The 14317-nt window shown below is 26.6% G+C and overlaps 1 protein-coding gene across 1 annotated transcript; it reads right to left on the minus strand.

Moving 5' to 3' along the window:
- Positions 1–2787: 2787 nt before the first annotated feature.
- LOC120088703 (uncharacterized) lies at positions 2788–3715 on the minus strand. The gene has a single exon (XM_039046126.2). It carries the CDS (start codon positions 3612–3614, stop codon positions 3150–3152), a length of 465 nt encoding a protein of 154 aa, XP_038902054.2. The 5' UTR covers positions 3615–3715; the 3' UTR covers positions 2788–3149.
- Between the last annotated feature and the right edge of the window lie 10602 nt (positions 3716–14317).

Here is a 14317-nt window from a genome sequence, read left to right on the forward strand (position 1 = left end):
ATTTTTATTCACACTTTTTAATAGTTTAAAGAGATAATTCAATCTCTTCCAATCAAATTTTCTCAATCATACTTGAGATTTAGAATAAAAATCATTTATAACAATGCAACATATAGTTTGGACAGGTTACTTGAATCAGGCTAATCGATCTCCACTCATCCAAATTTCATAAACATAAAATAATAATAATAAATAAATAAATAAAGTTTTTGATTATTTCCATGAATAGAAGGAATCCCCTTTCCATTATTATCCTTTCAATGATTTTTCAAACAAGTATGATGGCACCTTATCCAAGGCAAATCACTTGGTATTAAAAATGAAATTTATATATTAACTAAGATAAATAAATCATTACAAACAAAAAAAAAAAACTAAAATTATATTATACTCAATTAAGGGTTTGTAATATAGTTAATCAAGTCAGGTTTGTAGTCCAAGACAAAATTAATTAAATAATTAACATGTATACATTATTGTAATCGTGGAAGTTTTTTTTTTTTTTTTTTTTTAAGCCAAGAATTGTATTATATTAATATGGGAGTATGAAAAATGGGGGAATCCATGTGAAATTGAGAAGACCAAGTTATGAATTTATAATATTCAAATATATTTATATATATATATATATATATATATATTTGCCAGCTAGTTTTGCAGCTTATTGTACATAATTCAGCTTCAATGTGTCAGTATATATATATGTGTGTGTTTATGAATATTATACTATATAGTAAATTATTTAACAGTTTGGTGCTTTTGTTCTTCATCAACATCTAGGTTATTAACTTAATTTTAAATTGTAAAATCAAGATATTTAAATGCAAAGTGAGATGAAAAGAATCAAATATCTTGGTTATTGAAATTAGTTAAATAAAGTAAATTGCTCTGGTTTCAAGAGTATCAAAAGTTAATCTTTTTCTTCTCTCTTTATTTTTTTTTTAACAAGAACCTTTGATTTTTAAAAATAATAACAAAACCATAAATCAATCATACTATAATTATTTTTCTCAATTGATATAAAATTTATATTATTGATTTAATGTCAAAGTTTATCTAAATGTAAAAAAAGTTACATTTTTACTAAAAAAAAAAAAAAAAGGAAAGAATTTGAAGCCAAAATAAAGATTTTTTTGGGCCAACAATATATGGATAGAAAAATTCGAACTTCTAGTTTTTTTTTTCTTCTTCGAGTGTCTATGTTTTAGTCAATTGAGTTATGTTTAACTTGACTATGTGGATGAATTTTTTGTTGTTTAATTTTTTATAAGTTTACTTTTTTTTTAAAAGGCTTTAGTTTTTATTTCATTTTTTACCAAAAAGAAATAAGGTAAGAAAATTTAAAGTCACAATAAACATTTCTTTTAATTTGACAATATATATGGACAAATTTACATATTGAAAATATATTTTAACCAAATGAGTTATACTCAAATTTTTTAATACAATAAGAATGAGAGAATTTAAATCATAGATCTCGTAGTCTCTAATACGTATGCTAGCCAGGTCGCTTTGGTTTGAATTATAGTGAATTTGATTCTATGGTGGATTTTTATTGTTTCATTACTATGAAGCTTAGAATTTTATTTTTAAGGTTTTAAATTTCTTTTTCTAATTCAACAATATATGAGTCAATGGGATATATTCTATTAAGTGGTTGAATTATGTTAGATTGATCATTAAAAAAATTAATTTATGAACCATGCATAAATGAATTTCAAATTTTTCTATAAATAATAATAACAAATTCATTTTAAATGACAAGAAGCTAGTTTTATTTTATTATTTGTAATAACATATTGTGTCAGTGCAAAGATTAAACAGTATTAAGAAAATTAATTTAGTGAATGGCAGCTCATCAACTGCCTCCATGATTGAAAGAAAATTATTTATTGATTTTAATACATTAAATTAGAAAAAAACCATATGTATCTCAAAGTCAAAATAATGTCAATCATTGAATTGGATCTGACCCTAATTACAAATTTTCCTCGTCTTATTCTAATTAACTGCAAATGTCAAATATTACCCACAAAAATCCATTACCTTAAATTATAACTTTTAAATTTATTTTTATATGTATACTGGTTCATAAAAAAGAAAATAATTACTTTAATAAATTCAACATAACTCACCGGTGATTGACGTATTTTTGTTTTTGTTTATTTATATAGTAATAAGATGGATTTTGCCTCGAATAAAAATAGATCAACTATTAAATCTCGAATGGAAATTTCTTTACCTATATCTCTCGATAATCTATTATTAACAACTTCTTTTCAATTCTTTTCACGAGAAAGGAATACTTCCTCTTGACTGAATCTATAATTTTCAATAATAGATTCATTTTCGTCTTTTTTTTAAAAAAAAAAAATAGAGATTTTACTCAAAAAATAATAAAATAATTTATTTCAAGCGTCTCAACCATTGTGATTTACCTTATTCAATAAGATTCCTATTTTTTAATATTAGTACAATTTATATTTAAAAAATCAACTTTGTGTATTCATATAAAATTTAACTATCACATGGTAAATTTTTTTCTTAGTTAAATAAATGTATGGATTCCAACATTCACCATTAACATATAAATTAAAAATCCAAATTGAAATTGATGCAAATGGACAAATCTTTTACCACAATCATTTTAGAATCACACAACAATTAAAATTGAGAAAATAACAATGGATTATTAAATATTCTCCTCCATCCAAACAAGGAACCAAATTACAATGGCTGAAAATGAAGGATAAATTAAATAATAATGATAATAAACAGAAAAGGAAAAAAGATAAATAGGAAAAAAAAACTATATATTCACTTTACAACTTAAAAAGACACTGTAAATACAAAATCCCAACATTTCTTCTCAAATCTCATGGCTTTTTTCTCAAATTTCCATGAGAAACTTAAACAGATCCTTTTTTTTACCGCTTCAAAACGAATGGTAAAAAATCCGAGTCTTCTCTTTTTCGTTTCAAGATTTCACAACTCGGAAAAAAAAACTGGATGATTAATAACAAACTTACCCCCCAGTAAAAAAAAAAAAACCCAGATTACCGCTCCGATTCGTTTTTTTCATCCCGGCCGGAAATTCAGATTCCGGCGCCGGCAAAAATATAATTTTTATATGTAAAGTATAAATTTTTTTAGTCTTCAGAAATGCTCTCTAAATGGGGCCGCCATACGACCACTCGGCTGCCGCGGCGCCCCCGTCGGGACGGTTTCTTGTCGGAGACAACATCGGAGAGGTAAGAATCACCGTCTGCGGCGGCGGACACGGCGGCGACGGTGCAATGTTTGACTTTTCTTGACGGAGTTTTAAGGGTAGTTCCGGCGTTTCGTTTCTTCTCCGGCAGAGAAGTCGCCGGAATCAAGAAATAAATACTTCCCCTTTTGAGCTCCGATTCCGGCGAGAGGATCAGAATCCGGCGAACAACTCCTTGTGAAGAAGGCTTACTAAGAACGTGATTTGGGTTGGCTTTTAGAACGTCGCCGGCGGTGATCGGATGAGCAATTTCTTCGACGTGGCCGTTCAAATGGACGATTCGGATCAAATCTAAAGCTCCACAAGGAAGAACACAAGCTAAACAGCATCTTAAACTGTTACCCATTTCAAAAAATTACGAAAATTTTGAAGTCTGTAGAAAAAAGTGTGAATTTTATGAATGGGGGAAGAAGAAAGAAGGACAATGAGCGATTTATAAAGACCAACAAATTTACTCGTACGTACAAAACCAACAAGGTGGGCATTTTTATTAATTAAATTGGGTCTAAATTACCAATTTGCCCCTTGGTGTAAATTCCAATTCCGGTGGCCTTTTTGTTTGTATTTGAAAAATAATTAGTTACTCTATGTTTTTGTTCCCCAATTTTATTTATTTTGATTTTTGTACTTTAAAAAAACTATTTTAATCTATGTATTTTTAATTTTTTATTTATTTTTATCTCTATTTTCAAAGTTTTCATTTTAATCATTGTAGTTTCAATTTTGGTTCATTTAGTTCACGTTCTTCTAAAAAATAATCATTTTGGTCAATTTAGAATGAAAGGACCAAGACGATCACTTTTAGTAGTACAAGATATTTCGAAAGTATAAGAACTAAAATAAACAAAAATTGAAACTAAATGGACTAAAATGAATGAAAGTACCGAAATCAAAATGAACTAAAGTTGAAAGTATAAGAACCAAAGTATCTATATACTACTACTGTTAATTTGTTGTTGGTTTTTCTAAAAAAATAAGCCAATTTCAATAAAAATTAAATTTGAAAATTATTATTATCATTATTTAACCAATTTTTCCAAAAATTAAATTTAAAAGGTTAAGAGTGTGTTTGATTTAACTTTTCAAGTGTTTAATTTTGAAAATAAGTCATCTTGAAAAAAAAATTGAAATGTTTGACAACCATTCAAAATAGCTTTTGAAACTCTTTTCAAATATATTTTAAACAATTTTTAATAAAAGAATTTAAATAAACAAAACATTTTTCTCTAGTCAATTTAAATTGGTCCTAAATCTAAAATTTATTGAAATATTAAAAATGATTTAAAATTTATTAAAAATATATGGACTAAAATTTAACAATTAAATAATTGAAAATATAAGGACTAAAATGAAAAAAAAAAGGCATTTTAAGAAAAAATCGAAGGGACCTGTTTGGTAACGAGGATAAGCAAGCGGGTTTAAGGGTATCCCAAAATTATGAGGCACCTGGCCTAGGAAAGGGCCATCAATTAATTTATATAATAAATACAACATGATTGTGGCAACCACTAATTTTCTCTCTCATTCCTTAAGTTTTGATTAAGCAAAGGCCTAATCCATATATACAACATAATTAAATTCAATTAACGTGATCGTGTGACTTCTAATTAAGCTCAATTTTTCAATTATTTCAATTCTATTAATCTAAACATAAATCAATAAACGAAACAATAGTGATCATTTTAAAAGTCGATGTTACAATATTAAACTAAATAAAACTAACCATTATCTTACCTTGTATTTGAATTCATGGCACACATATTTTTAAAGACCTAGGGATTGATGAAAATTTATGTTATGGAGCAAGTTGTTTATATAAAGTAGAACCTTTTTCTATGTATGCTTTTAGTTCCTTTAATAATCCTAATTAGTAAATTGATTCTGTTTTTTTTTTTTTTTTTTTTGTATATATATATAAAATTACAAATTTGGTTGGATAGTTTAGAAAAAATTAAAATTTAACTCATATGATTTAAAAAGTTAGACTTTAACTCTTATGATTTGAAAAAAAAAAAAGGTTTTATCAAACAGTATGGACTAAATTTTAACTTGAAAATCATATGAACTAAATTTTAACCTTCCCTCAATTATAAGAACTAAATTTGTAATTAACCATTTTTTTCTAGTTCCATAATATATGGGGTGAAAGATTCAAATCTTCAACCTCTTCATCAATGATACATGCTTTATGTAACACCCCAGGCCCAGGATTCGGAATCCGGATTCAGCACCTAATGGTCCCGACATTCCCCCTACGACCTGGCTACGTCATCCTCACTTGACTTGAATGCTTCCACGCTTAACTTTGGAGTTCTTATGATTGAACCACCGAAAAGGAAGGTGCACCTTGTTGGTATAGGTAGTAACTTTCAATTCTTTTAAGCCTTTCTTAACCGATACTCATTCGAATGTGATATCGGTTCATTTGTGTACCTTTCCTGAACTCGGATCGTTACATTTTATGATTTTTTTAATGAAATAAAATATTCGGAGTTAAGAAAAATATTGTATGATAATTACTATTAAACTAATTTTTATATCATTTAAATTACGCTCGCTTAGTGTTTGACTAACCTAACTTAAAAACATATTAATGTTGAATTTATAATATTTTCAATAGAAAGATAGAGGGACTTCACTATTGAGAGCCCCACAAATGTGGCAGATTTAATCATACAAAAAAAAAAAAAAACAATCATAGAAGTATACACATATAAGGATAAGGGCAATAATGAAACAATTCTAAAATGGGTACATCTCATAATTAATATATAAAATAATTGAAATATGTTATTTTAATTTTCCAAATAACATTATTTTTATAACACAGCTCATGATCGTAAATTAAGGCATGGAATAATATGTGACTGGAAAAAGATGAACATAAATTAACACTATGTTTTGGACTAAAAACAATTAATCAACCATAAAATAGTTATAATTTTCAAGTACAAAAGCTTTTACTTTTTTTTTTTTTTTTAATTTAATATTTATGATTGTCCCACTATTAAGAAACAAGCATAGTATAGTGGCTAAATTAAAAAAATATTAACTTAATTGGACATTGATTTTCCCAAATGTTAAAACTTTAAATTTGGGGATTGTGGGTTTATTGGCAAACATTAGAAAGGTAGGGATTATAGTGAAAAGAAGAAGAGAATGGAGAAGTAGTTAAGTTTGTTGCCTCAGTGGGGACTGGAAATCAAATTATTTTTTCTGCCTGTTGCTTTATAATTATTTTTTTAATAAGGGATTAAATTATAATATAAAGTTTAATTTACATTTATTATAAAGTTGGTATAATGGGGGACGAAGCTTCGTGGGACATGCATCCACGAAATGGACCTTATTTTAGAGGCACCGACCATGTCCAATGAATAATGCAACACACAACCTAAAGGAAAAGGGTTAAAAAAATTCTGGATTTAGTGTTTGAACTTTCGTGTTTGTATTTATTTGGCCTTAAGGTTTTAAATGTATCTAATAAATTGTTCAATTTTTTTTTATTTAATAGATTTCTAAACTATATAAAATGTTTAATATATGTTTTTTAAATTTGTGTCTAATATATGTTCTTGATTTTTCAATTTTGTGTGTTATAAATCTTTGAGTATTTCAACATTTTTTAAAGAAATCATGGATCTACTAGACATATAATTGAAAATTTAGGATACAGTTAGACGTAAAATTCAATTTTATAGCTAAGGTTAAATTACACGATCATTTCTTGAACTTTGAGATTTGTGTTTATTTGGTCATTGAACAACTTGTTAATTAAATTACGTGTTCAGTTTTTATGTTTAGTATAGTTTCGCATATTAAACTTTAAATTTTGTGTCTAACAACTTTATAATAAATTTAATTTTTTTTAGATTAAAATTTTGTGTTTTAAATTTGTAATTTTTTATATAAGAAAATTTAAAATTTAACAGTTACATAGTCAATCTCAAAGTTCATACATTAAAATTTATAATTATCAAACGAATTAAAAGTTGAATAATTTTTTGAAGACATTTTACTATTTTAAAAATTAAATAGACATAAAACTAAAAATGTATGAATTAAACATGTAAATTAAAAAAGAAGAAAGAAAGAAATAGTAATTAATTAGTTAAAATTAAGTAAGTAAGAGGAAAAAACAATAATGAGGTTTGGCGAATGGGAAACGCACGAGGGTTGGCCACATTGAAAAGATTCCTCAACTAATTGTAATTTTGCCAGATTGAATCTAAACAAAGAGAAATGGAATCATTTGCATTATAATTGAAGAACGTGAGTGAACACGAAAGCCTAGTTGGAAAACCCCTTAATTAATTCCAAAATTAAAACAACCAACATTAATTTTAAATTTAAAAATAAGACAAAGTCCGAACTAAAGAATTTCACATGTCACAAGACACAACAACTTCCACCTATAGAAGTTAGGTTTCAATCTGTACATATGAGAAATCGGTCCTTCAAACATGAGACTATGAACAATAGAATTACTATTTTTAAGACTAAAAAAAATTTCAGAATGAGTTTTTGACAATAAAAAGCTAGTATATCATTGATAAAGATTTAGACTTTGTTACTTAAACAATTCAATTTTCGAATAAATTCTAGAGAATTAAAGAATTTAGTCTTATCCTAAAAGAGAAAAAAAAAAAAAAAAAAAAAAAACTCGACTTCTATAGCTATAATGATATCGTCTAAGAGAGCAATAATCTTAAAAATTTTAGAGAGTTTTTTACTTTATAATTGGATTTGATTTGATTATATTATTATATTGAAGGCCAACTATTTTTCCTTGCCGTAGTACTTGATTTTCCTTAGCCAATTCACCAAATAGGGCCATATGCATTTATGAAATGGAATAATTTTCCATTTTGAAAGTGGGGTTATAATCTCTAGGTGCATTATAATTTTGATCAAGATGTTTTGTAGTTTTGAATCTTTAATTCCAACAGCTGGCAATTTGATTGTAATATATTTGGTTCAATGCATCCATTTCAAACTTTTTTTTCCCATATATATAATATCTCACATTAAGGTGTCAATTTTTATTCCCTATCCATGTGAAGGTATTTGACTCGTATGGGTTGAGTTTGATTGACATACTTCTTAAGATGCATTTCACTTATGACTTTAATTAATTAATGTGTACACTATAAGATTGTATGTCTAAAAATATATGACATATAGGTAAATCTAATCTATGACTACACAAGTCATTTACAATATCAAAAACGACAAGAGAGACAATAAGTTAAACTATGAGAATAATAGAAACGTAAAGACATAGAGATTGGTAATCTAGTTGGTACAAAATCACCTACGTCTAGAAGGCAATGTGTGTTCAATAAAAAGAACTTCACTAATGTAGAGTTACGCAATTATAATGAGGTACTTATCTATTAGACAACCTCTACAGTGACTCTTAATTAGCTCACTCCTAATAATGAGTTTAGGCTCCCTGCAAACTTGAGAATCCCTCTTCTTTTCACCTCTTGTTTCAAAATACGCTTCAAATAAGCTTGCTTAGGCTCCCCCTAAATATGATAATCACTCTCTATACTCGAACTTAGACAAACTTCTCTAAGTATGAATCGATACAACAACTCTTCATTGAAGTGGAAGCTTGATCAAACACTTCAGCCTATCACTAACAACAAACGACAACAACCTCACAAAGAGGTTCACACACCCTTATAGTCAATAATCACAACTCATGTAATACATTCATAAAATCAAAAGGGCTAACTCTAAAAGATACAAAATGTCTCAAAATATGTGAGTAGCAAAAGGAAACAACTTTGTAAAGATAGAGAATCTTCATCGAGACATAAACAGAAAGAAACTTCTGAAGATTTGCAACAAATGAGGAAAAATATTCTCCAAATAAAAATAGTTCAAACTATCATGATGCTACTGGCCAATATAAAGACATGATGCAAGACATTTTGTCTAAAAAAAAAAAAAAACAAACTCAACTATAGTAACAGTATACTAGGTTGCTTGTTTAATTAAACAGCCAACTCAACTGTAGTAACAATATACTAGGTTGTTTGTTTAATTAAACAGCCAACTCAATTATAGTAACAATATACTAGGTTATTTATTTAATTATCCCTAATTGAAATGTTACTCGCCCAATGAATATAACCTTGTAATTATCTTAAGTTTCTTAAACTCACCATTGGTTATATACTTAAATCTATACATCACACATGTTTATGAATTAAATAGTATTGACCTAAGTATAGTTCAACAGGTTAAGACATATATACACCATCAACCAAAAATCAAACTTTCAAATCTCCGTCTTGTTTTTTGTTTTTTGTTTTTTTTTTTTTTAACTCAAGAGGAAAAAATCATGAACTAAAGATATTTTGGCTAAATGATATAAAAGAACCTAAAAGTTGGGTTTGGAGTATGTTTCAATCATGTTCGTTGACTTTGAAAAGTTTCATTTTAATCCTTGAAACTTGTAAATAATACATTTGGAGAGATACTTTTATCTATCAAAATGATGAACAAAAATTAAGATGTTGAATGATATATAGAAATTAGAGAACATGCACGACATCATTTACAATATTTTTCACGTAAACTGTAAATTGGTTTGGATTTTGTTGAATGATGCTTTAAGCCATGTATACAAAATTAGGTGTCATGAATTTTTGTCATTCAAAAAAGCTCATCAAAGATAGTTTTTGGAATAATTTCAAAATTCAAGATTAAAATGAAACATTACAAAGTCTAGAAAGCATAACTGAAACATTTTTTAGGATTATTAAAATTACAAATGAAGCAGAGAGTGAAGACAACATTAACGCAAAAGAAAGAGAAAAAAAAATGGAAGAAAAATATAAGAGAAAATAGTTGGTTAAAATGTCATTTTAATTTCTATATTTTAGATATTTTGTTTCATTTTAGTCTCATATATTCTTAAAAGGTTCAAATTTAGTATTTATATTCTCAATAAATCTTAAATTTAATCCTTTCTAATTCATTTTAGATTAAAAAAAAAGACTTTTTACCCCTGAACTGTCATAAAAGTAACAATTTAGTTTCTAAATTTTAATTGATAACAATTTAGTCCCTATACTTTTAAATTTATAATAATTTAGTCCTTAAACTTTAATAAGTAACTATTTAGTTTCTAAATTTTAATTGATAACAATTTAGTCTCTATACTTTTAAATTTATAATAATTTAGTCCTTAAACTTTAAAAAGTAACTATTAGTCCCTATTGTGAAAAATATTTATAGGATTAATGAAATTTCTTACACATGTAGATTGAAAAACCGATTAGGAATCAAATTTATTAAATATGCTATAAAGACTTAGTCGTTATGTAATAAAAATTGATACTTAATTTCAATGATATTTTTCACGAGAAGAACTAAATTGTTACAACTTTGAAAGTAATAGACCAAATTATTACTTATTAAAATTTAAGAATTAAATTGTTATAAATTTGAAAGTATAGAGACTAAGACCCTGTTTGATTTTGTTTTTTGTTTTTGGTTTTTGAAAATTAAACTTATTTCCTCCCTATTTCTTACCATGATTTACATATTTGTTAAGTACAATGGTTGAATTCTTACCCAAATTTTAAAAAAAAAAAATCTAAAAGTTACTTTTATTAGTTTTCAAATTTTGGTTGGGCTTTTTTTATCATTAGTAAAAAGTAGATAATAAAAGAAGAAATTTGGTAGTGGAATTTATGTGTATAGACTCAACTTTCAAAAACAAAAACTTTAAAATCAAATCGTTACCAAACAGGATTTTTTTTCCCAAAATGTGGCTTGGTTTTTTAAACTAGGAGTGTTCGTGGGTTGGGTTAGGTCGGGTTGAAGAATTTTTTTAACCAAATCCAATCCTTCACATTATAAATTCCTTCAACCCAAATAACCCTTATTAAAAAAATGAATCCAATCCAACCTAACCACAAAGCATTTGGGTTGGCTTGGATTGTGTTAATCGGATCATTTATTTAATTTTTTATTCTGAAAAAAATAAAATGTTAACTAAAAATTTGATTGAATTATTTTCATATATTGAATTCAAATTAAAAACTCAATTTTAATTTAATATAATAAAAATTTTCTTTAAAATGCTAAAAAAAACTATTTTAAAGAGTTGTTAGAGAATAAATTATAAAAAAAAAAAATAATGAAATTAAATAAAACTAAGAAAAATTATTTCAAAAACTGTTGAAAATATTTACAAGATATAGAAAAATTTTAGAACTATCAATAATAGATGTTGATAGACATTGATAGACTTCTATCAGTGTCTATCAGTCTATCAATGTCACTGATACACATTGCAGTGTCTATCAGCATCTATCATTGATAGTTCTAAAATTTTACTATATTCTGATTTTTTTTTAATATTTAAAAACAACCCTAAAACTAAAATAAATATATGTATATATAATTATATCATAACGAAAAAAAATATACATTTTAAAGTTAATAATAAGTTTGGGTTGACTCAAATTAGTTTGGGTTATTTTAGGCGAATTCATGAATCAACCCAATCCACAAAATTTTCATTTATTTGACCCAATCTAACTCAATGTGTTGATAACACAACTCAAACTGTATGAATTGGATTGGGTTGATCGATTTTTTCAGGTCATGCAGTTTTTTGAATACTCCTATTTTAAACCATTGGTCAAAGTAAAAGAAATTTAGAGGTGAAAGTAGTGTCTTTAGACTTAATTTTAAAAAATAAGATATAAAAGTTCAAATGTATATCAAACAAGACCTAAATCATTACCGACCAAAATTTAATGATTAAATTGTTACTTCCATAAAAATTTGACGAAAATAATTTTAGAAGAGAGTTGGGGCACGTGGGTTAGTGGGGTTTCTCTAATTGTTGATGGGATGGTTGGTAAGATCGCAGATCCATGGTATGGTCCTTCTCATCCAACATGTACTTTATAATCTCCTTTTCTTACTTTACAAACCGTGTGCCATTTATTACCCTTTTCAACTACCAACCCTCTCACAAATTAATCCTAAATATCTTTGTTACAAAACAAAGACAAAAATAATGTACTACATATAAGCATATTTGTACATATGTTTGCTCAACAAACCAACGTAGTGAAGTCTCAAGTCTGGAGAGTTGTAAAATTTTAGAAGTTTTGTTTAGTCGTAGAGTTGATAGTGTAAAAAATTAATAAGACATAAAATTGATTGTTTTAGTCGTACAACTCAAAGATCTTTGGATCGAACACCCTTGAAAAAAGATTTAAATACTTTTGTCTTAATTGGTAAACTAATGGTAAAAAAGCAATGTTTATGAGTGCATTTGAGTTGCACCCTCTTCATATAAACCACTTCAATCATACCCAAAAAAAAAAAAAAAGTTATCATATAGTAAACTTTGGTTGGAAAATTAGTTGAGTTGTACAAAGATTTGTGCAACCATGATGAACTTAAATATTTGACGCTATATGGTCTAAGAGATGGAGAGAGCTCAATCAACCGGATAAGATAATTTAAGAAGTACTAACACTTTGACATCAATTTACAAATTCGAACTTTCGAGGTGCAGGTATGAAAGTTAGATCTATCAATTTATATCACTACATTCAAACAAGGGAAAAGAAAAAAAAACATTTGTCATGTAAATTTTCAGCATGAATCAAATAATGCACGAGATTAGACTATGCATTGATGATTTAAGCCAATATCTAATCAAAATTTATTCAATATAGTCCTTCTAAGTCTAACTATAATTAGCCATCAAATCAACTAAAGACTCTTTGAACCTACACAACAAATAATCCAATTTTTTATGACAATATATGATTCAAATAACCATACTTTGTTGTCCCAAAAAAGTAGACCTTTTTGTCTTTGAGTCATCTCCCAAATGCAATGGAATGTGACTAAAGTAATCTTTTGTCCATGATATATGATGTAAAACTTTCTTCTAAACAATACATATAGCCAAAAAAAAATTTGTAAGACAATCTTTTATTGACCATTGAAAATGAAAGCAAAATCTTTGAGTAGGTAAGCAATGAGATTTTATGTTGACCCTTCACATTGTGTGGTATTTCCATATCAAACCTCTAATGTGTCTTTGTAACAACCCTTTGTTTTGGACTATATTATTTTTTAATCTAAGTGTTTGCTTGAGATCTTTTGTCAGTACAACCCACGTTTGTGTCATCTAATCTCCTAATTGTCCTATGTTTGGCCACAAGTTTTAAGAACTAATGTTAGTTAGAAAAACCTATCTTTTCAATTCTCGAGTTTTGAAGAATCAGTGTGTTTGGCTCTTAAATTTTCACAATATTTCTTTTCAATCCTCGAATTTTTATAATAGATGAATTATTTGGTTTAAAAGTTTTTTAAAATGTACTATTTTAGTCCTTCGATTCTTAAAAATAGGTATAAAATATCATTGAAGTATTTTTTTTATTATTATTTTAAATAATTATATGACATTTTGATTTAGAAAAGTAAGTTTTAAAATAATTTTTGAGATGAGATAATTTTTTTTAATTATTTTTATAATTAAAGATAATACAAAATGATTGCATTGACCTTTTACACCTATGTTTAAAATGTTGGATGACTAAAAGAATACATTTTATATATTTTTTCTTAAAAATTTGATGACTAAAAAGATACATCCTAAAAATTAAAGAACAAAAATCAATTTTTTTTTTCAAAGTTCGAGGACTAAAAAGATAATGTTCCTTTTAGTTTACTATATGGTTGAATGCAACCATGTATGTATAATTAATCATACAATATTGTTGGAAAAAGACTCCTTTTCTTGCACAATTGCTACAATTCTAATAATGATGTTCTGCTGCATCAGGTCAATCAAAAGGCTTCCTCTTCTTACTCCAAATTCATCTTAATCATATTTAATTAATCTTAGTAGATATAAATATGCCTATCTTTTTATATATATTTGCCATGGGCTATCTTATAAGTAAGTCATAAGCGTATTATGAAAAAATGGTAGCTCTTGTAAGTTGTAACCATATTTTTCAAATACATAGCTTTGAGGATAAGCATCAAAGT

This window comes from Benincasa hispida, chromosome 10, assembly GCF_027475165.1.
Source record: "Benincasa hispida cultivar pf3 chromosome 10, pf3_genome.v1.1, whole genome shotgun sequence".
NCBI lineage: Eukaryota > Viridiplantae > Streptophyta > Magnoliopsida > Cucurbitales > Cucurbitaceae > Benincasa > Benincasa hispida.

Coding starts and splice junctions, on each gene's coding strand:
- LOC120088703 (XM_039046126.2), bottom strand. CDS start 3,614: ATGGGTAACAGTTTAAGATGCTGTTTAGCTTGTGTTCTTCCTTGTGGA.